Source organism: Rhinolophus sinicus, chromosome 3, assembly GCF_057876585.1.
Source record: "Rhinolophus sinicus isolate RSI-liver-muscle chromosome 3, RSI-T2T, whole genome shotgun sequence".
In the NCBI taxonomy this organism is placed as follows: Eukaryota; Metazoa; Chordata; class Mammalia; order Chiroptera; family Rhinolophidae; genus Rhinolophus; species Rhinolophus sinicus.
This window is the reverse complement of record NC_142503.1, coordinates 106,671,551-106,695,803: the sequence shown is the minus strand read 5'-3', so window position 1 is coordinate 106,695,803 and position 24,253 is coordinate 106,671,551. Positions and strand designations below refer to the sequence as shown.

At 34.9% G+C, this 24,253-nt stretch overlaps 1 protein-coding gene across 4 annotated transcripts in view; it reads left to right on the top strand.

The window, feature by feature from the left end:
• Positions 1–24,253, top strand: part of KLHDC1 (kelch domain containing 1) — a 49,674-nt gene that overhangs the window by 2,837 nt on the left and 22,584 nt on the right. For 3 of the 4 annotated variants that reach the window (XM_019736009.3, XM_074328203.2, XM_088796861.1), the window contains 5 exons: positions 7,559–7,629; positions 8,118–8,235; positions 8,658–8,776; positions 20,426–20,504; positions 22,628–22,711. In XM_019736009.3, the coding sequence (XP_019591568.3) occupies positions 7,559–7,629; positions 8,118–8,235; positions 8,658–8,776; positions 20,426–20,504; positions 22,628–22,711 (471 nt within the window). Of the gene's footprint in view, positions 1–7,435; positions 7,630–8,117; positions 8,236–8,657; positions 8,777–20,425; positions 20,505–22,627; positions 22,712–24,253 lie in introns of those variants that run through there. The other variant, XM_088796862.1, reaches the window with a different exon arrangement.

Below are 24,253 nucleotides of genomic sequence, written 5' to 3'. Positions count from 1 at the left end.
TAGCTGGAGGAAAATGATAATGGAATGTTAGGATTGAAGAGTTAAATGTAGAAAAATTAAGCTATATTCAACCAGAAGAAAATATATGACTCTTGTAAAAACCTCGAGTTGGGAAAAGACAATTGGGAAAAACTATAAAAGAAAAAGATTGATAGATAAAATTTTTAAAAAATGTAATACTGTGACTTCTAAACAGTAACTTTTTAATGCATTTACTCTCACAATAAAGTGAGAAGGCAAATGACAAACTGGGGAAAGTATTTGCAACATACATGATAGGCAAAGTTCCTGTAAAAATAAAGATTAATATTTCCATTGAAGAATGAACAATGGATATGCACAAGCAATTTACAAAAGAAGAAATACAAATATAATGAGAAGCAAAGAAACCCAGCTGAAAATAACAATGAGCTTTTTCTTCTCCAGTTTTCAAATATTAAAGAGAATTTTTGAGAAGAGCATGGGCAAATGAATTATGCATCCTCTGGTAATGGCGGTACAAACTTGTGTAAACTTTTTGAGGAGAAATTTAGCAATGTGTATCAAAAGCCTTAAGTTTGTATTCTCTTTAACCTAATGGTTCCATTTTATATATTCATAGATGGTCACATAAGCCATGCATGTCATGTGGAAGACATTCTTTTTAGCTGCCCAGTATTTGAAGCTTAGTCTCTATTTGTAGTATCTTCCACCCAGTGAGTCTTGTTGGTGCATTCATTTCAGTTGTCTGATTACCTCCTACCTACCCCTATAGGATGTAAATTCTATAAAGATAGAGATTTTCTTCGCTATTGAATGCCTGACATATAGAATTGGGTATAGCTCATAGTAGGTGCCCAATTAAAAGAAACTGAATGCCAGGTACTCACTTTTCCAGGCTCCCTTGCAGCTAAGTTGTAGGCAAGTGGCATAGACTCTATTAAATGAATCTTTGCTAGATTTGGATTCAGGAGTAATGATTTAAAAGGACCTGAGGAGGATTATTACCCAGCAATAGTATTTGTAGGAGGATCAAAGTCCCTGGTATAAAGGCAGTGGTGCTGCAAGCTGTAGTGTGATGCTCACCAGTGACGGACGGCATCAGTTAGCTCACCAGACCTGTGTTTTGGCCTGGTTTTAGACCTTGATTCTCCTTACATAGATCAGAGGCTGAGTCTTCAGCCTTCCTGATTCTGTGAGCTACTTAATTACTTAACATTCATGTCTTAAGATTTCGTTTTCTTAATTTTTAAAATTGAAATATATATACAAAAGAATGTGTAAAATTAGTATCATTTAAAGGTAAACATGTTTAACTTCCGGATTAAGAAATCAACTAAAACCAGTATCTTAGAAGCTTCTGTGTATCCTTTACTCGTTACATGCTCTCCCACCATCACAGGTGGTGTCTTGGTTTCTTGTTACAGTTTTACCACATATGCGTCTATCTCTAAACAATATATTATTTGGTTTTGAAATCATAGCATGTATTTTCTTTCATGACTTAATTCTTTTAGTCTACATTATGTTTTTTAGGTTCACACATTGCTTATATTCAGCTGGTATACACTAGCATGACTGTATCTGTTTTTACTTAGTGTCCATTCTGGTTGGTCAGTTTCTGTGCCCCAGTTATTAAGTATTTTGAAAATCATCCCTGGATTCATTGCTTTGATGTGTGTCCTGTATAATCTATTGTGTAAATTTACAGCAATTTATTTGCCCATTGCACTGTTGATGAATATTTGAATGCTTCTACTTTCTTTAGTGTTATAAAGAAAGCTACAATGTGAGCATTCTTATAACGTGGCTCTTATATTAATACATGCACAAGGGCACGTGCATTCTCTAGGGCATATACCAAGGAATGGAATACTTGTCACTTGGTACACACATCTCCAGATTTGTCACTGTTGCCAAGATATTTATATAAATTTACACTCCCATCAGCCTCCTCCTTGCCCCACGTCTTTGACAACATTTGGTAAACCATCTGGCCTTAAATTTTTTGCCAGTCCAGTGAGTGTGACATGATACTTGATTGGGGTTTTGTTTGCTTTCCCTGATTACTAATCAAGTTGAGTCTCTTTTCATAACTTTATGGACGATTTGTGTTTCTTCTGTAAAAATGCTGGTTCCTGTCTTTTGCTCAGTTGTCTATTAGATTGTCTTTTTCTTACTGATTTATAAGACTTCTTTATAGTTATTTGAGTTGAATATGTCTTCTCAGTTTGTAGCTTGTTTTTGTACTTTCTTGATGATTGTCTTTTGTCCAACAGTTCTTAATTTTAATGTAATTTTAATCTTTAGTTGTATTCCTCAAGTTTTGATAAGCAGTATTTTGTCATTTTATAGTTCTTAAATTGTGTATTTTCAATTATCATTATTTGACCCATAAGTTGTTTAGAAAAATATTTTAAATTTCTAAACAAATGCTACTTTTATAGTTAGCTTTCTATTATTAATTTCTAACTTAATTGTATAGTACTTGGAGAATGTGGTCTATACATTCTTTGGTATATGTTGAGGTTTGCTTTAAGGACTAGTGTGTAGACAAATATACCCTTTGTTCTTATGTTGGGGGAAGTGGTTCATATGTGTCCACTTTATCAACCTTGCTAATTGTGTTGTTTAAATCTCCTATATCCTTTCCGATTATTTTCCTCCCTGTTCTATCCATTACTATAACAGGTGTTAAAAACTCTGACTCTGATGTAGATTTGTTAGTGTCTCCCTGTGGTCCTGTCAGTTTTTACTTTGTTTGTATTTTTAGGTTACCTTTTTGGGTGTATATGAATTTAGAATGGTTATATCTTTCTGGTTAATTGAACATTTTATTATTATGTAATGCTCTTTTTATCTGTAGTTGTTATTTGCCTTAAAATCTATTTTGCCAATATTCATACAGCTATATCATCTTTCTTTTGATTAATATTTGCATGGCATGTCTTTTTCTACCTTCTGATGGAAACTTTGTATATCTTTATATTTTAAATGTGTGTCTTATCTGAGAATCGTATCTTATTTTTATCCAATCTGATATTATGTATATTTTATCTGGTGAGTTTTACTCTTTTCACTTAATGTAATTCAGATATACATTTTTTTCATCAGATGTGCTTTATATTTGCCCCTCTCTGTTTCTCCTCCTCCTGATTTTGAGGGTTGTTTGAAGAACTTTTTGTTCTCTTCCCATTTTTTTCTCTTGGTGTAGAAATCATATGATTTATTTATAGCCATCCTGTAGTTACTCTATTTATTTCAACATAAACTTCACAAAGTACAAAATTAATAATTTTCTTTCTTCCTGTAGAGTTCAAATACTTTAAAAAGTTTTAGGTCTGGTCACCCCTTTCCTTAGTCCTATCCTGTCTCACCCCCACCCCACCCAATTAGGTATCAAAAAAGTTTAGCCCTTTTTCTTATTTATTAAATTTATTGGGGTGACATTGGTTAGTAAAATTATATAGGTTTCAAGTGTGCATTTCTATAATACATCATCTATATATTTCATTGTGTGCTCACCACCCAGAGTCAGTTCTCCTTCCATCACCATGTATTTGACCCCCTTTTCCCTCTTTTACCACCTCCCCACCTACCTTCTAGTAACCACTAAACTGTTGTCTGTGTCTATGAGTTTTTGTTTGTTTGTTTGTTTGTCTTGTTCCATTGTTGCTTTCAGTTTTATATCCCACATATGAGTGAAGTCATACAGTTCTTGACTTTTTCCTGTCTGACTTATTTTGCTTAGCATAGTAATCTCAAGATCCATCTGTGTTGTCAGTTCAGCTTTTTTTTAAATGTTTAAATTTACCCACACATTAACTATATCTTGTCATACTAGTCCTTGTTGCATTTCAGATTTTTAATTTCGGATCATTTTTCTTTCGCCTGAAGTAGCACAGCTATTAGACTTTCTTTAAATAAGGATCTATTATTGGCCAACTGTCTCAGTTTGTGTTTGTCTGAAAATTTCTTTGTTTCACTTTTGTTTTTAAAAAATATTTTCACTGGGAGTAGAGTTCTAGATTGATTGTTACTTTCGTTAAACACAATTGCTAATATTACTTATGTTGTTGCTAATGAGAATTCAGTCAGTCATTAGCTGGGATTCATTTGAGGGTGATTTATCTTTTCTCTGGCAGTAAAGAATATTTTTTCTTTTATGTTCTGTAGTTCTACTATGATGTGTCTAGTTCTATTTATTTGTTTTAAAACCATTTTATTTTCTTGTCATTTTAAAGAAGACAAGTTTTTTGTTGTTGTTGTTGTCGTTGTTGTTTTTTTTGAGGACACAGCTCACATTGTACCATGTGGGGATTGAACCAACAACTTTGGTGTTATTAGCACCACACTGTAACCAACTGAGCTAACCCGCCACCCCGATTTCTATTTATTTATCCTGCTTGGAACTTGTAAGAACTTCATAGATTTCAAGGATTGATGACTTTCAACAATTTGGCAAAGCTATCAGCCTTGTCTCTTCAAATATTGCCTCTTCCTAATTCTCTCTATTACACCCTAATGTAATTCTGATTAGATTTAGTTCTTCTCTTTCTCCATGTCTCTTAACTTTTTAAAAATATATATTCCATTTCTTTGGGCTATATTTCTGGATAAATCAGTTAACTAATTCTCTTTTTTAGGGAAAGCTTGACAAGAGCAATTTTAGTGGAATGATGGGCGCAAAAGCCACATTAATCTGAATTGATGAGAGAATGAGAGGTTACCCATTATTGTTAACTCAGTATGTAATGGAGCAGAGAAATAGGAATTAGGGGATATATATATATATATATATATATATATATATATATATATATATGTATATATGTATATATATGTATACATGTATATCTATGTATACATATATGTATATATGTATATGCATATTTTTAAAGAGTAATATTAAGGCATGTTTGTGTATCTAGGAATGGTCTAGTAGAGAAGGAAAACTTGATGTAGAGAAGAAGGGATAATTTTTGGAGTGAAATCTCTGAGAAAGTGAAAAGGAACTAGGTCTAAAATTTTTCAATTCTGTTCTTCATTTGTGCTTTTGTACCACTCCTTTTAAAGATTAGTGAAAGGGACTTTTCTTTTTAATCAGGCTGACGTGACCATACAATCAGTTTAACAGGTATTACTTACCCATTCACTCACTCAACAAATGGTCCGTGTGCCTTTTATGCGTCAGGCACTGTGCTAGGCTCTGGGAGCCAAATTATAACAATGATCCGTGCACTCATGAAGCTTAAGGGTTAGTGGTGGCGGGTGGGGTGCTACAAAGGACTTCAAAGGGGACGTACAGGACTGTGTGAGAGCATTTAACAGGGAACTTAATCCCTTAACCTTATGCTGGGATATTAGAGAAGCGACGTTTAAGCTGATTCCCAAAGAATCAGTTAGTTAGCCAGGCAAAGTCTGGGGCAGCATTCCAAGGGGGAGAGAAGAGCATAGCTGAAGGCCCTATTGCACCAAGGAACTTGCAGAAGTTTAGGAGTAGAAAGAGGACTACAGCATAATGAGTGAAATGCAAGATGAACTTTGAATGGATAGCAAGTGTCAAATAGTACGTATAGTCATAGGAATTCTAGACTGTCCTGAGTGCAGTAGGGAGGCATTGGAGGGACTTAAGCAGAGTAATGACAGAATGCATTTTCATAATATTTCTGTTATAAAGGTGTACATCCAAAGCTACTGGAGCCTGATGCCATTAAACTTTAGAATCATACAATTAACTCCCCGTCTTTTAATTATTTGTTTATTTTGTTATTAAATATGTCCTCCTCAGTCAGACATGAGTGGTAGTTTCCTTGGAATTGACAGAGTGGTTTTCTGCTGTGTGTGTGTGTGTGTGTGTGTGTGTGTGTGTGTGTGTGTGTATGTGAAAGAGAATGGGGAGAGGACATACCCAATAGTCAAGATACTATTTTGAAATTTTAAGTAACATAGTAATAAGAAAATAAGCTAAATCTACTTAACCTTATTAACAATTTATGCATCATGCAGTCTTAGAAATTCTTAAACTGATATCTTTTAAAATTGGCTATTTTCTTTTTTTGAATTTTTACAAGAGTTTATTTGAGCCAAACTGAGGACATATGCCCAGGAGCAAGATCTCAAATGCTCTGGAGAATAACAGTTTGCAGTGTCTCTTATGCATTTGGAATTAAGGAGCGAAAGTAAGGAAGGTTACATGGAGGTGGGAGAAAGCAAGTGGGGGACTGGATTAGAGATTAGTTAAGATTATGTGCTCCCCTGAGGATGACCACGCTTGAGGAGGGGTCTGAAAAGACGTGTTTCAAAGGTATGTTGACCTAGATGCACAAGAACGATGTACAGGGCTTGCTTAAGGCAAAGATAAGCCATTAACTAAAGAAGTCATAGGCGTGGGGTGTGACTACCCACCACGACCTGCCCAGTTAGGAGTTTATGATCACTTCATCCTGTGAGGTTACTTTCCATAGGACCTTTTTTTCATCCACAGTTCCCCCTTTTGGTCATAAATCAGTCTGAAGGATGCACTGATGACCAACCTTTTGGCTGGATAGTGTGGTCTCACAGTGCTAGGAAGGCTCGTGTTTAGGCAGTCTCAGTATCGATGTGGTCTTGTTGGAACGGAAGACCACTGGGGATGGGGCAGTACCGTAACCATGGGATGTCAGTTGAGGCTGAATTTTCCCGAAGGGAAAGGCAGGACAGTGGAAGGCAGTCGGATCTTATGGCCTCCATTGCGAAGAAAACACTCTGGATCATTTCTATCCGGTGAACTAGTGTGATTAGATTTTCACCGTCTGTCTCGTTTTTCTGTATTTGGCATCTGGTATAACAAAAATCGGCTCTTTTTGAATTGTTTTAAGAAATTTTGATGGATTTATGTAAGGATTTGTTTTAACTCGTAAGTTTTTTTTTTAACTTAATATAAATAAGATTGTTATTCTATTCATATTTCTCTTTTCATCATGTCAGAATGTATCATTCTATTTATGTCATCAGCTTTTTAAGAGATTATTCAGATTCTGAGTCACCATTTTGACTTGTTAAATTTATCTTGATCTTTAGATTCTATATTTAATTAACACCTAACACTATGCCTTGCACATAGTAGGCACTCAAAAATATGTTCAGTGAATCAAGGTATCTGATACAGTCCTCTTAATTATACCTAATAAAAATTTTCTTCCTTAAATCCTTACCTTCACATAAAACATATTTTTTTATATTCATTTTCTTCCTGGCTTTATTGTCTTCAATATTCTACTCTGAATGTTATTGTTTTGCTATTTTCTCTTACTGAAAATCCCTTTTAAAGGTTTAATTCTCTTGAGTCTTTTCTTGAGATTCATGTACCTGCTATTTTTGTATTCTAAACCTTTATTGTTTCCCCCTTTCTCTTAGAATATGTCTTTTTTTCCTTTTCTCTTTTGGTCAATCTTAATTTATAGTGAAAAAAAATCTTTGAGCCTGTTTATGATTTTGTGTTTTGCGGTGTTTTAATTGCAGTTCTCCCATCCTGAGGAACTATTTAATTGTTACTATGTAATTGATAAACATAATTTTATGTATTCTATGTTTTTAGTCTATTGAAGACAATGAAGTATATTTGCCTAATGATGAAATTTGGACCTATGATATTGATAGTGGGTTGTGGTAAGTAATTTTGAATTGCAGAATGTCCAATTTTAATATGTTATAAATGTTTTTATAGACTACAGGGAACTTAAGACATACTTAGAACATACTGCAGCATTGATTTTCTCCCTTTCCTTTTCTTTCAATGCTTTATTCTCTCTGGCTCGTTCTTTCCCCTGCTCCCTTCCTTTCTCTCCTCTTTGTCCTTTACCATTCCTCTCAAGACGAAGGCTGTCTTAAAGACTTTGTTCTACTAATTAATTCCCAATTTTGGTGACACATGAAGATTTTTTTCCAGTAGATTTTCTTTTCCAGTAATTTTTTTCCAGTAGATTGAAAAATCTTTACTTTGGATGCTCTTAGAGTTTTTACAGTATTGGCTACCATTACATTTTAATTGTAATTGTCAGTGACAATTTTCGTTTTAAAAGGGCTCATGGAGTTCAAAGGGAATTTAAATTTGCCTTTCTGGAAAGTTACGAAGTTCTGTATCATTCTTCCTGCAGGACGATGCACCTCATGGAAGGAGAACTCCCTACCTCCATGTCAGGCAGTTGTGGTGCTTGCCTTAATGGAAAGCTGTACGTTTTTGGAGGCTATGATGACAAAGGATACAGCAATCGAGTAATATTTTCTTTCAATTCAGGAGTGCTGCAAAATGTAATATTTAATGTGTCACTTCATCTCACAAATTTACAAATATTTAAAAAAGAAGATATATGTAGAAAATCTTGTGTTTTGATTACAAGGTAGTAGAGTAAAAATGCAGTAGTTTTGCTTTTCTCTTCTCCCATGTCTTTCTTCTACGAATTAACTACATACTTAGTTGATATACATAGGACAAGAGCATGATGGGAAAAGATCTATTTCAGTGTGTTTTATATATCATTTGTGCTTCTAAAACAGTCTCATTTTCATTAACCATACAATTAATTTTTTTCCTTTTAAAAAGAAAAAGTAAATTAATTTATGGATCACATATCTCTCAGGTATAGATTTAATTTTTGAATGTCCTGTCTGTTAATGGTGTTCTCCTCTTTTAAAAGCTTTATTTTGTTAATTTGAGAACAAGAGATGGAACCTATATTTGGGAAAAAATCACGAACTTTGAAGGAAAACCACCCACACCACGTGATAAACTTTCTTGCTGGGTATATAAAGACAGGTAATGCAGCAAAACGATATCATTAACTACACTTAAGTAAGGCTTATAGCTTGTGGCCAAAATAGAGAAAACTTGAGAGTTTGAATTTTTTCAAGATATAATTACAAAGTTGTTTTAACATTGATGGTAATGGCATTTCTAAACCATGAATAAGACCTGTCATAAAAATAAACATGTGGAAGCAAGTATTTCTTTTTTTTTTAAATTCTTTTATTATTTAAATGAATTTTCTGAATAGTTAATACTTTCACATGGTTCACAATCAAAACCGTATTTAAAAATATTATAATGAAAGCTTTTGCTGTCATTCCTGTCCTTGCTCCCTCATGCACAAAATACTTCTATTAATACTTCTGTTAATACCTTTTGTATTCTTACAGCAGTGGTTCCCAAACTTGTCTGCCTGTGGGATCACCTGGGGATCTTTAAAAAAATTCCAAAGCCCAGGTGATATCCCAGACTAATTACATTTCAGTCTCTGGGGGTATGATTTTTTGAAGTTCCTCGGATGATTCCAGGATGCAGACAAGTTTGGAAACCACTGTGTTTCCAAGTTTGAAAGCCATCAGTGTTCCATTATGGAAATGGAAGCAGATACATACGTATGTGTTCCCCTTTTCCCCTCCTTACACAAATATCTGTGCACTCGACACTGTTCTGCTTCTTGTATTCCACCCTGCTGCTGCTTTTAGTTGACAGTATACCGTGGACGTCTTCCATCTTTCTGTATCTCTAGTTACAAAGCTTGTTCTTGGGGTTTTTTTTATGGCTGCATAGTAGTCTCCTCTATGGACATACCATTGTTTATTTAACCTTTACCCTGTAGATTGTTTCAGTTCCTTTGCTATCACAAACTATGCTTTAATGACTATCTTTGTGTGTGTGTGTGTGTGTGTGTGTGTGTGTGTGTATATATATATATATACGATTATAGGTCATATATGTGTACGGGGGTGCCAAAAAATGTATACAAGTGGACACTTTGGTCAACATTGCCCAAGCAGTAGTTCACCATAATCAGAAGTGTCTGAATGCTGATGGTAACCACTTTGAGCACCTCTTGTAATTGCAGAAGTCAAACGGGACTTGTGTTTACCTTTTGAGTATTACAATTTTAATATAGTTTTTTCCTTTTTTAAAAATGTGCATACATTTTTTTTGGCACCCTCTGTATATGATTATAGATCTATCTGTTGAATAAAAGTCTAGAATTAGATTGCTGGGTCAAAAGGTAATGTATTTATAATTTTGTAAAGGATTAGTTTGCTAGGGCTGCTGTAACAAAATACCCTAAATTGAGTGGCTTAAACAACAGAAATGTATTGTCTCACAATTCTGGAGGCTAGAAGTCTGAGATCAAGGTCAGCAGGGTCGATTCTTTCTTTAAGTTTTGAGGAAGAATCTATTCCATGCCTCCCCCCTAACTTCTGGTGATTTGCTGGCAATCTTTGGCGTTCCTTGGCCTGTAGAAGCACTAGTCTGATTTCTGCCTTCAACTTCACATAGGATTTTCCCTGTGTGTGCTTGTCTGTCCCCAGGGCCTACCCTAATGACGTCATTTTAGCTTGATTGCCTCTGTAAAGACCCTATTTTCAAATAAGGTCACCTTCTGAGATACTGAGGATTAGGACTTCAACATACGAATTTTAGGGTACGGTTCAACTCGTAACAATAGATTTTGCCAATTTTTCCTCCATAGAAGTTGTGCTGTTTTGCATTCTCAACAACGGAATGCTTATTTCCCCACAGTCTTGCCAAGAGTTTACTGGCAAACTTAGTGGGGTTGTTTTTGTTTGTTTGTTTTTGTTTTTAAAGATTTTACTGGGGAAGGGGAACAGGACTTTATTGGCAGGCCTTTATTGGGGAACAGTGTGTATTTCCAGGATTTTTTCCAAGTCAAGTTGTCCTTTCAATCGTTGTTGTGGAGGGGGCAGGTCAACTCCAGGTCCAGTCCAGTTGCTGTTGTTAGTTGCAGGGGGCAGAGCCTACCATCCCTTGTGGGAGTCAAACCGGCAACCTTGTGGTTGAGAGCCCACTGTCCCATGTGGGAATCCAACCGGCAGCCTTGGGCATTAGGAGCACAGAGCTCCAGCCACCTGAGCCACCGGGCCCCTTTTGTTTTTTTGTTTTTTTGTCAGATTGATAGTTAAGAGGTATTGTTTCCGTCTTATTTTGATTTTCATTAAAAATCTTTTGTGTGTGTGAGTTTGAATGTATTTTCATATGTGTGAGGGCAATTTTTATTTATTTTTCTCTGGAATGTTTGGTCATGTTCTTTGCTAATTATTTTTTGTTGTTAGCATTTATAATCTCAATATCTAAAAGTTATACTATATTTATGTTTAAGGAGATTTTAGTGTTTGTGCTATGATATTAAATTTTTTTTCAGTTTGTCACTTGCCTTTTGACTTTGTTTACAGTGTGTTCTGTATGCATTAAACAGCTTTTTAAAACTGTTATTTGGGCAAATTTATCAATAATTTATTTTGTGTATTCTTGATTTTGAGTATTGATTGCAAAGGTTTTTTCCACGCCAAGGCTGGAACCTAATTCTCATATTTTCTTCTAGTACTTTTGTCATTTAATTTTTACATTTAAATTATTGATTCATTTGGGGCTTATCCTATGGTATGAGATACGGATCCAGGTTTACCTTGTTTTGGATGACTACCTGTCTCCAACATAGTTATTTCAGATGCCACCTTTTCACGTGTTTACTAAATTTTCATTGGTATTTGAATCTATTTCTGGATTTTATTGTATTTCATTGATTGTCTATCTGTTAATGCACAAATACTTCACTAGTTTAGATATTGAAGCTTTACAGAATATTCTTATAAGGCTAGTATGAATTGTAAGTGTACGCCTTAATAATTACCACAAAGTGAACACACTTAGGTATTAATCACCCAAATAAAGAAACAGAACATTATCAACGCTCTAGAAACCCTCATTCTATCCACTCCTAAGCACTATACTCAAACTCCTTTCTAAAGGAAACCATCATCTTGATTTCTAGCACCCTAAATTATTTTGGGGGTTTCGTATTATATATAATTTATTCTTTTACTCAAATTATATTTTTGAGATTCATCCATGATGTTGTGTCTACTTATAGTTTGTTTTCTTTCCTATGTTATTCTATTAAGTGAAATACTACCGTATATTTACTCATTCTACTATTGACAGACATTTGGGTCATTTCCACCTTTTGACTCTTTGAAATAATATAATATAAACATTCTTCTATGTATGTTGGTACGTAAGGGTAAACCTTTCTGTTGGGTATATAGCTCTTTATTCTCTTAATGGTAATCTGATTTTAATATAGTCTGATTTATCAATCTTTCCCTTATGATTAGTGCTTTTGTGTCCTAGAAATTTCGTTCCCCAAGTTCATGAAGATAATTATTCTAAGTTATCTTTTAAAGCTTTATTATCTTATCCTTCACATTCAACTCCACAGTCCACCTGGAATTATTTTTTGTGCGTGATATGAGATAAGGGTGACATTTCATTTTTCCATTTGAATAACCAGCTGGATAACCATTTGATCCAGCAGCATTGATTGCAAAGATCGTACTTTCTCCATTGCTTTGCAGTGCCACTTTTGCCACAAATTAAGTGTCTGTGTATGGAAGGCTCTGTTTCTAAAGTCTCTTCTCTATTCTGTTGAAAAATTTGTCCTTTGTACCAGTATTACATTGTCTAAATTTCTATACTTTTATAATAAACCTAGAGAGTCAGTAAACCTATTCTACTGGGGGTACCAAAAAAATATACACACATGACTTGTAGTCATCTTTTGTTATTAGTATATGTTGAGTATTACAATTTTAATACAGTTTTCCTTTCTTAAAATGTGTATACATTTTTTTGGCATCCTCTGTATTTGTTCTACTACTATAAATATGTCTTGGCTCTTCTAGGCTTTTGCATCTCCATATAAATTTTAAACTAGTTAATTTCCACAAAACCTACTAGAATTTTAACTGAAATTGCATTGAATCTGGAGTTCAAGGTAAGGAGAACTGACATATTTACAGTACTGGAACTGTATCCCTCTATATCCCTCTATTTATTTAGGCCTTTACCTCTTCTCTGAGTAATGCTTTACCCTGTCTATGTAGAGGTCATACACACTTTTCATTAGATTATTTTCCTAGATATTTGATTCTTCTTGATGCTGTTTCAAATGCTATCTTTTAAATATGTTCAGTTTTGGTTTGTTGCTTGTATATAGAAACAATTGATTTTTGTATATATTGGCCATATGTTCTGCACCCTTACTGTATCCTTTTATTTATTCTAATAATTTAGCAATAGACATTTTGAATTTTGTATATAATCAGAGTATCTGTGAATAATGTCATTTCTTCTTCCTTTCCAATACTTGTACTCTTTTGGCTTTATTGCATTGTGTTGGACCTTCAATAGTTCTAGTGCTTATGTTTATACTTTGATGTATGACCTTTAACTTTCCTTTTCTTTAACAATGTCTCCTGTTTCTCTAAGGATCAAAATTAGATTGAATCCTCTTCTTCCCTTTACCCCTCCTTTCATTCAACACCAGCTTTTTGTTAATTATGTTTTTCACTCTTCTGTTCCAACTTCGGTTATGAATATTTTAGCTGTTCTCTACCTGTTTGTCATTTTTTCATAAACTTTTTTTTTTTTGGTGGCTTTTCTTATTTCTATTCTCTAGGTCCTTTACCATATTTTCTGTGATGTTTGTTTTCTCTTTTGCTCTTTGTAACTTGATCTTCATTTCCCAAATGGGTTTTTTTTCCCCTCTATTTTTTCCCTAACTTCTACCAATTATGTTTCACCTCTTCATATTTTCTGGCCATCAACTCTGTTGTCTGAGTTCTTATATTTTTGCTTTGAAGGTTTAATTTATTGATTTTTTGGGGGCTTTAAAATATGTAATGTTTAATATTCAGTATTCAAATTTCCCTGTTTGTCTCATACATTTTAAAAAACACTTTGTTCAATAGAAAATCCAGGTATGGTCTATACATTATAATTGATTGATATGTCTCTTAAGGTGCTTTTATTCTGGAGATTCTCTTGATTTTTGTTGTTGTTGTTTTGGTTTTGAAATTTATTTGATGAAGAAACCAGGTCATTTGACTATAGAATTTACATCAGTCGGCATTGTGTTGATTGTGTCCCTCTGGTATCTAAGATATTCACTTATACCTTACATTTTCTATCAATTGGTACTTAGGTCTAGGATCTCGGATCAGATTCATGTTCTTTTGTTGGTTGTTAGTTTTGAAGTGGGGGCAAAACTATTTATAGTTAAATATTTTTCATTAGGTGGCACATTATGTCTCGTCATCTCTCTTTGTTAGCCAGCATTGATGGTTGTTGCCTAGATCCATTTATGCAGGAGAAGATGCAGAGGCTTGATTCTTTCCCTTTGTTTATCAGTGTTGAACAAATAGTTATTTTTCTGACATCCTCCAAAGTGATCAGTTAAGTTTTTAAATTGTCATTATGAATCCATGAATTCAAAATATTTTGTGTTTTAGTCCCTGGAGTTATTTCTCTTATTGAAGCTCAAATGATTCCATCTTTGTTGAGTGGGAACCTCTTCGAGGTAGCTCCTGAATCCTTTTGATAGATCTCTACCAGTCTCATAATGTGTATGCTTTTCAGCGTGTCAAGGTCTTCCTAGCTCATCTTGGATATTTCCTATGCTAAACCAGTAGTTAGCCATTTCTCCAAGGGATTCTGATTCTGTTTAATGGTAAGTGGTAGTTAGAGACTTCAGTTTCAGTGCATTGCTGAGTTTTTATTTCTGTACTTTTTCAGTGTAGAAATGATAAAACACAAAATGCATTCAAACAGATACTTCAATTTCACATTTCAGAACTAGTAAATTTTTAACCCAACTTCACTGATTTTATACATTAGTATTTCCTTTATTCTATGTTGAAAATTCTGGTTCTCACTATCACCAACATAATTATTACTTTGCTCTATCCTATAATTCACACAACAATACCAATAATACTAAAAATATGATTACTAAAAGCAGTTTTAATTTTGTTACAATTCTTTAATTTTTATGTTCTATACCATTAGAGATGTACAGTCAAATCTTGGGTTTTGTAATCGTTTGAAAAGTTCTACTCTGTGTAATTATGCTGCCCACTTGATACGTAGATTCATTTGTTTATTTTCCTTTCTATTTTTAGGATTTGTTTTCTTTTTTAATTAAATTTTATTTGTAATCATAATATTTTACATCGTTTCAAAAACAAAAATTTAAAAATTTAGATTTTTCCATTTGTTTTTTTACTTCATTTGAAACATTTATATATATATACTGTGAGGTAGCTTTAGCTAAATATTTTCTCCAGCTCAATTATTTATTCTATCATTATATATACTATATCATTCAGTTTTCCAAGTGACTTGAAATACCACATTAACATGCACTTAATTTCTATGTGCATATAAGGAAGGCATGTTGTTCTTTTCCTACCTTTTTAAACATGGATGTTTATGAGCAAAGAATGTTGGTTTTTATTAAATATTTTTTCTTCTCTTCTGAGGTGATGGGAGTGCTTTTCCTAATTTAAATACTGGTGAAATAGATTTTAATTTGTGTATATTTGTATTTAAGATATAAATCTTACTTGGTTACAACAAGTATTTCAACATACTATTGAATTCTATTTGCAGACATACACAGAATTTTTTGGGAGGAGTAATAGATAACTTTGTCAATTTGTTTCTTGGTTAGGCCTTAATTTTTTTGTCATGGCAGTTTGGAAGAACCATTATAGGGACTGGAGTTGAAAACAGAACTGAACTATATTTCTGATCTTTGGGAAGGGTTACATAAAGGGACTATCTCTGTGAACAATTAGGAGCAATGAAGGATGTTTCTGTCAGCCACTGGAGTTTTCTACTTTTGTTTCTCCAGGACTTAATTGATGCCAAGCCTATGAAGTAATTTTGATCCTTTACAGTTTTTCTAGTTTGTGTATAGGAAACTGGTTAGCACTGGTTGCCCAAGGCAGGAGGATTGAGTGACTGAGAGTAGGAGAGAGATGTACTTTTCACCACACGTTTTTAAAAAAGTGGTAAAATATATATAACATAAAATTTGATCATATTTTAATGTACAATGCAAATTTAATCTTATTTAAATGTACAATGCAATGGCGCTAATTACATTCACAATGTTATGCAACCATCACCATTACCTGGTTCCAAAATTTTTTCTCTTTCAAAACCAGAAACTATGCAGTGATTATCCCTGGGTACTTGCAGGGGATTGGTTTTGGGACCCCTGTGGACAGCAAAATCCATGGATGCTCATGTCCCTTTTATAAAATAGCATATAACCTATGCATATCCTCCTGTGTACTTCAAATCATCTATAGATTACCTGTAATACCCAATACAATGTAAATGCTGTGTAAATAATTGTCATACTGTATTGCTTAGGAATAATGACCAAAAAAGTTTGTACATGTTCAGTACAGACGCACCCATTGTACTCCTAACTACATAGTACATGTCAGCAGCAATGCCACTTTTTTCTTTTCAAATATTTTCGATTAACAGTTGGTTGAATTTATAGATGCAGAACCCGCGGATATAGAACCCACACATATAGAGGGCTAACTGTACCCTTTACATGGTACCTCTCCATTTCCCCTTCTCCCCAGTCCCTGGTAATCTCTAATCTGTTTTCTGTCTCCATGAATTTGCCTATTATAGATATTTCATATGAGTAGAATCATACAATATTTGCTCTTTGGTATCCGGCATATTAACAAAATGCTTTGAAAGTTCACTATGTTGTAGTATGTATTAGAACTTCATTCCTTTTTAAGGCTGAATAATATTCCATTGTATGTATATACTGTATTTTGTTTATCTCTTCATCTGTTGATGAACAATGGTTGTTTCCATCTTTTGACAATTGTGAGTAATGCTGCTGTGAACATTGGCTTGCAAGCACTGTTTGAGTCCCTGTTTTCAACTCTTTTGGGTATATACCTAAGAATAGAATTGTTGGATCATATGGTAACTCTATGTTTAACTTTTGAAGAAGCATTAAACTGTCTTGCACAGTCACTATGCTGTTTTATATTCTTCCCACTGGCAATGTACAAGAGTTCCAATTCCTCCATATTCTTGCCAACACTTGCAATTTTCTGTTTTTGTTTTTGCTTTTTGTTTCTTCCTTGGGGTTGTGAAGTGATGTTCATTGGGGTATTCATTTGTATTTCCTCAGTGACTAATGATGTTGACATTTTTTCATGTGCTTATTGGCCATTGGTATATCTTTGCAGAAATGTCAACTCAAGTCCTTTGCCCATTTTTAAAAATTGGGTTGTCTTTTTGTTGTTGATTTTTAGGAGTCTTTACTCATTCAGGATATTAATTTCTTAAGAGATATATGTAGTTTTCTTTTGTTGTAATATCTTTGCCTGGCTGGCCTCATAGAAAGATTTAGGAAGTGTTCCCGCCTCTTCAATTTTTTGGAAGAGTTTGAGAAGGATTGATACTAATTTTTGTTTAAATATTTAGTAGAATTCGCAAATGAAGCCTTGTGGTCCTGAGCTTTTCTTTGTTTGGAGGTTTTTTATTATTGATTCAATCCCTTTACTTGTTAATAGTTTTTTTTTCAGATTTTCTACTTCTTCGTGAACCATTTTTGGTAGTAATTATTCTAAGAATCTTTCATCTAGTTTGTCCAATCTGTTGGCGTGCAATTTTCCATAGTATTCTCTTATAATCCTTTTTATTTCCGTAATGTTGATAGTAATGTCTTCTCTATCGTTTCTGATTTTAGTAATTTGAGCCATCTCTACTTTTTTCTTCGTCAGTGTAACTAAAGATTTGCCCATTTTGTTGATCTTTTTGCTTTTGTTGTTTTTTCCACTGTTTTTCTATTCACTATTTTGCTTATTCCCACTTTAATTTTTATTGTTTCCTTCCTTTTGTTGTCTGTGTGTTTACTTTGCTCTTTTTTCCCTAGTTCCTTAATGTAAACAGTTGTGTTATTAATTTGAGATTTAAAAAAAAAATTCATACGCATTTACACCTATAAAATTCCCTCTGAGCACTGCCTTCACTGTATCCCATAAGTTTTGTTTTATTGTGTTTTCATTTTTATTCGTTTCAAGGTTGTTTCTAATTTCCCATGTGATTTTTCTTTTTCACACATTGGGTTGACAGTTGTTGTTTTTTTCTTTTTTTCTTCTAGGACTTTAAAGATCGTATAACATTGTCTTTGGGCCTCTATTTTTCTAGTGAGAAATTCACTCAAATTTGTGCTTTTTTCCACCTGTATCTGTCTTTTTACTGTTCTTTATTTTTGCTCTTCATTGATTTGATTAAAGTGTGCCTATATGTACTTTTCTTTGTATTTATCCTGCTTGGAGTGTGCTGAGTTTCTGGAGTTGGTGGGTCTATATTTTTCATCAGTTTTAGGATGTTCTTAGTAATTATCAAATATCTCTTCTACACATTGATTTGTCTCTTCTTCTGGGACTCCTATTATGTGCACATTAGACCATTTGCTACTGTGCCACAGAGCTTGGGCTCCCGTTCCCTCCCCCCCCACACACACTCCTTTCTTCTCTTTGCTTTAATTTGCATACCTTTTATTGACCTATTGACCTATCTTTAAGTTCACTGATCTTTTTCATTGCTATGTCAAGTTTCCTGTTAAGCCTATCTAATGAATTCTTTATTTCTGACATCTTATTTTCCACTTTTAGCATTTTTTGTTTAGTTCTTTTTCATGGTTCCATGTCTCTGCTAAATCACAGTTTTTCCTGTATGTTGTTCACCTTTTACAAGCTAGGTCTGTTAGCATTTTTATCATAGTTATTTTAAAGGCCATGTCTAATTAAAATATCTGGACCACCTTGGGGTCAACTTATATCGACTCTTTCCTCTCTTGATCATGGATCACCTTTTTGTCTTTTCATGAATCTTAATTTTTCATTATATGTCAGACATTCTCTATGAAAGAATATGAAATATTGGAATAAATGATATCTATCTCCAGGAAAGGATATGCACTTTCTTCTGTTTTCAGGCTGTTAGATTTGGATTTGAGTCAGTGTAATCTGTGGTCAACCTGTTTTGGGGCTTTGGTGCAGCTTTAGTTTGATTGAATTTCACCACTAGCTTCAAATGTTTTGAGGTAGGATCAAGACTTTCCTTTGCTAGGACCCTAGCAAAGGAAACACTAGAGACCGTCTAGAAGTTTTCAGCTGAACTTCACAGCTGAGTTCCCGCCTCTCAAAACTGTGGGAGATCGCTCCCTGTTTTATACCTTAATTGGTAGGTGTTTGGTCACTAGGGAGTTCTCTTTGCTACCCAAGTCCACTTTATGCTTTCTGTATCTTAGGCGATCTCTTTCAGCCTTGCACCCTTTCCCCTGGCCTTTTGAGGGTAGCTGCCCTGTATGCCATAATGGCTTGGCATGCTTCTAAGGTATTTCCTTCAGATCTCTTGCTCTGATCCCAGACTTTAGTAGCTAATAGTTCAGATTGCCTTAGGGAGGTTTCCTCAGCTCTCCTCTGCTTCTGGTTGTTGGTGACTAACCCTGAGCCCTCTCTGAAGACTATGCGAAAGGGTTATTGTGTTGGTTTCTGAGTTTCCCTGTTGAATGTGCCTGAGTTTCTTAAGATTCTAATTTACCATGTCAGCCTGCATGTGGCTATTAAAATTTGGGGTGGTTTCGTTACGAACCCTATTTGTGCTGGATTCTTCCTCCTCCTGCTGTTAACACCAGGGATGAAAACAGCCATAGGTCTCTTCTTTCCTATTGAAAGCTCATCACATTCTGGAATTATTTCATTTAGGTCTTTTTGTTCCTTAGGACTTGGATTTTTTTAAAAAACTATGTTTTTGTTGTTTACAGTCGTGCACCGCTTAATGATGGGAATATGTTCTGAGAAATGTGTTGCTAGTCTGTTTTGTCATTGTGCGAACGTGGTAGAGTGTCTTTACAGAAACGTAGATGGAATACCCTACTACACACGTAAGTTAGACGGTGTAGCTTATTGCTCATAGGTTACAAATCTGTACAGCATGTTACTGTACAAAGCAATGTGAGATTAAATCAAGCACTAGAGACAAGGATGCAATCAAGAGACGAGGTAAATTTGAGATGTATGAGGCTGCTGCTGATGTAACACACATACTGTTTTACACTAAACTTTTTATAAGTAGGAAGAGTACACTAAAATAATGATAAAAAGTATAATATAGTAAATACATAAACCAGTAACATAGTCGTTTATTATCATTATCAAGTATTATGTGCTGTACACAATTGTATGTGCTATACTTTTATGCGACTGGCAGAACAGTAGGTTTGTTTACACCAGCATCACCACAAACACAGGAGTACTGTGTTGTGCTGCAACATTACGGTAGCTACAGCATCACTAGGTGATAGGGATTTTTCAGCTCCATTATAATCTTATGAGACCACTGCCATATATGCAGTCGGTCATTGATTGAAACGTCTTTATGCAATGCATGACTGAATCTGGCTTGTTTAGGTTGCTAGAGTGAGAAAAATGATCTGTTTCAACTTTTTATGAACAAACTAGAAGTAGAACTTATAAAGTGTGTGCTTTTGTATTTGTTTTTCAGATTAATATATTTTGGTGGCTATGGGTGTAGGAGGCACAGTGAACTCCAAGACTGTTTTGATGTACATGATGCATCTTGGGTAAGAGAGGAATCATTGTTTACATTTTCCTTAAAGTCTTTAAACATAATGAGCCCAATATTTCTCATTTTAATTTGCCATAAGTGACACTGTGAAAAAGAATTGTTTTCTATCTTTTGGATTTGGATTCAATTAGAGGAGGTTTGGCAGAGTAATTTCTTTTCTTACATCATTAATCACTTGCACCTGTTTCTGTTAGACAAGTAGAGGCTTTTTAGCACAAGTTGGAAAGACTTTGTTCATAGGTAACCAGAATGGTTATTGCTGACATATACCTGCTTTTACACATGTCCACTAGAACTAGTCAGAGCTCATTCTTACACACAGGAATAAGCTGGTAGTGATATTACCTTTCCTACTTATTCTTGCTGGTCAGAGAATAGCTATTATTAATGAAAGAAGTCATGACTTATACAAATGAAAGCTTTTAAAAGATAACTTTAAGAACCGTTGATCGTACCACAAAGATACACAGTAACTCTTCAGTTTTAACCTTCTACTAGTATATATTATTATTGTACATTATTAATATGTATATACATTTTGTAAAAATGTAAAAATTCTCTATGTGTTTATATGGTTTTAAGTTTTTAAAATGAAATACAGTGGTACCTCGGTTTTTAAACGTAATCCACGAGTTCTGAAACGTTCAAAAACAGCCGACAGCTGGGCCTCAGGATCTTGCTCTCAGCGGAAGCCGTGTGACATGTTCGACTTCTGAGTCATGTTTGAAATCGAAGCATTTACTTCCGGGTTTACAGCGTTCATAAACCAAAATGTTCGTCAACGGAAACATTAAAAAACCGAGGTACTACTGTATCTTTAAAGCTTTGCTACTTATAATATTACTGATAATTTTCAGAAATGTAACTTCCTGTGATTTATATCTATTTTTAATTATCAGTGAAATCTCTCAATTTTTTCTCCCCTAGGCTAAATTAGGCTAATGATCATATCCTGAAATTTTTGGTGTATAAGTGGATTTTTTTGTTTAGATTCTAAACTAACTATATTGTTTAGTTTATTTGCCAAGTCCTTGTCGCGTCCAGGACTACATGAACTGTGGGAAGCGAGAAGGGCAGCGCAGGGCTAAGAAAAGACAGTAGTCAAGAATAGGGTGCAAGCGGGGCCAAGGGGCTCAAGCCTCAAGGACTGAGCCCCGAATCGGGCCAAGGCATAGTTTTTATTGGTTAACTTCTAAGGAGGTAAAAGATTGTTAATCTCAAGATCTGTGTGTTAGTAGCCTGCTGGCTGTCTTTCCGAAAGTTCCCATTGTGTTCCAGCTTGTACTTTGCCTTCACACACACACACATCTCCAAGGAATCCATTGAAGGGGAGGAACCAATATAATTTCATTGGGTCTCAGTTTGCTGAGACTTCCCCTCAAAGGAGCTTTTCCAATATCTCTCCATTGGGCCTCAGTTTGCTGAAGCACTCCCTTGTGAAATCCTGGAAAGAGTGCGGGGGAGCAAACGGTTTGGCAGCTGTAAGGCAACAAGTCCTGACAAAAAGAAATGATGCGTTTCTGACCTAAAACTGCACAGGGGTAAGCTAGAGTAGTGATAGAGGATTTCAGCAACCTGGAAGACACTGAATACCACGTAACTGCTAAAGCTCTGCCTTGCCAGCAGTTCTGTCTCTTAGAAGACAAAGAAGAGAGTGAGCATAAGTTTGACCTATAAGTAAGAACCAATTACTTGGTTAGTAGAAGTAACTGGAACCTTTTGGAAAAAGGAACCATAGTCCCCTGAAGTTCCTAATAGCAAAGATTAGGAATTCTGAGCACGCACTTTAGAAAAACCGATTTCAAAATTCAAATGTCGTCTGTCCTCTGCAATTTTAAAAGAGACAATCCTTCAAGGGAATTGGAAGATTGTTAACAAGTATAATTATGACACACTGAAAGCAATGCTATGAGATGACAAGTTGCCAGGTATTGCTGCTCTTGGTCTTGGGACCCCACTTGCTGAGCCGCTGGTGTGTGCATGAGCTTTATGACTAACGTAACGCGTAACTCTGTTTTTATAAAGGTGTCTACTGTTTTACCAGTAAATATGCAAAGAAACGAACAATAACCTAAAAATTATAAAGTCTTTTAAATATTTTAAAAATGTCTGTTTTAGGAAGAGCAGATATTCTGGGGGTGGCATAATGATGTGCACATATTTGACACAGTGACTCAGAGTTGGTTCCAACCAGAAATTAAAGTAAGTATGGTAAAAATCTTAACCTTTATATTTATATATTCATTGACACTTCAAAATATATTTTCACTGAGTTATTTGGATTTTAATAATTGAGTTTGTAATCACATTCAAAGAGGTTCTCTTGAGTACTGTCACTAATACTATGTTTTTTAAAAGTCACTTATTTTTCACCAGGTTAGCTAAGGTTTTCTAGAGAAATCTTGTAAAGAGGTGCCATCGTCATTCTTTACCACAAGTGTGATGCCCTGACTTAACAGAGGTATAACGAAGTCCATGGTTTTAAAAAGCGCGCATTTCATAAACCCTTGAAATCAGAGCTACATGCAGTGGTAGCATGGTAAAAATACATCCTTAATACTCTTTCATGTGCTAGTGAGCAAATGGAAATTCAAATTAGCTTAAGCAATAACGAATTCTCACATAGCTGGAACGTATATTTTGGAGGAACTCACACAGTGGCAGGAAGAGCCGCAGGGACCAGGACCTCAGGAACTGGAGCAAGTTACTCAACACCATCACAACGCTTTCCATCTTTCCTGGTCAGCTTCTCCCTGTTTCTCTTTGTGTGCTAGCTTCATTCTGTCTGCTGCAGACCGCCTGGCTCATTTAGGAGGGAATACGGCCCTGGTTACACAAGCAGTTCTTTCTGTTGGTGCTGTATTCTCTCAGTGTCTATATATTTGTCCTAGAAAAGTCTGATTCTTCTTGGGCATGTTCCCACCCTTTACATAAGTTCCAATTGCCCAGGGGGTGATGGTCAGGCCTAACCCTAAGGGAGCAGGGTATTGTGATTGATAAACTCACCAGAACTGTGCAGAATGGAATGCCGAATAGGCAAAACCAAAATTGTCCACTAATATGCACACATGACCAAAATTCTTTGCAGTCCAACTTCTGCTGATGGAAGGGATAGAGGTTCTGGTCAAATTAGTGTTACAAGGTTCGGTCCTTCTCAGGATCCTCTTTTTCCAAGCAATGAATTTCAGGTTTCCAGTGCTCTTGTGTTCTCTTCACCCCATTTCTAATATTAGAACTGATCAACTATCAGTCACTTATACTTGTTAATTGACTTTTCCTTCAGTCAGCACTGAATTTTAGGATTTGTGTCTTTTATTAATGAAATAACATCATTTTCTTGCTGTTAAAATAATTTCATGTCAGCAAACAGGTGGAGAGAAAATTATTGAGATTGCATCTACTGAAACTCATCCTAGATTTCTTTCAGGACTCTCAACCCTCTTCTTCCTTAAGGAATAAACAAAGGTCTGGAACTACTGACAGCATATTTTTAGAATGTGCTCCTGTGGAGAAGGGAGCTGAGGGAGCTTACAATCAGCTGTTTGGACTTCAAGTCTGTCTCTGACTCCTTCTCTCTTTCCTTATCTTAACCCATATCCTCCCCCTCCTTCTGCTCCAACAGAAGCACATGACTTTTGCGTGTGACCTCTGCAGATGACTCGATTTTAGTTAGTACTTAATATTTTCACTATAATTTCCCTGATGATATCTTTGAATTCTTATATTGTTTATATTATATCTGAA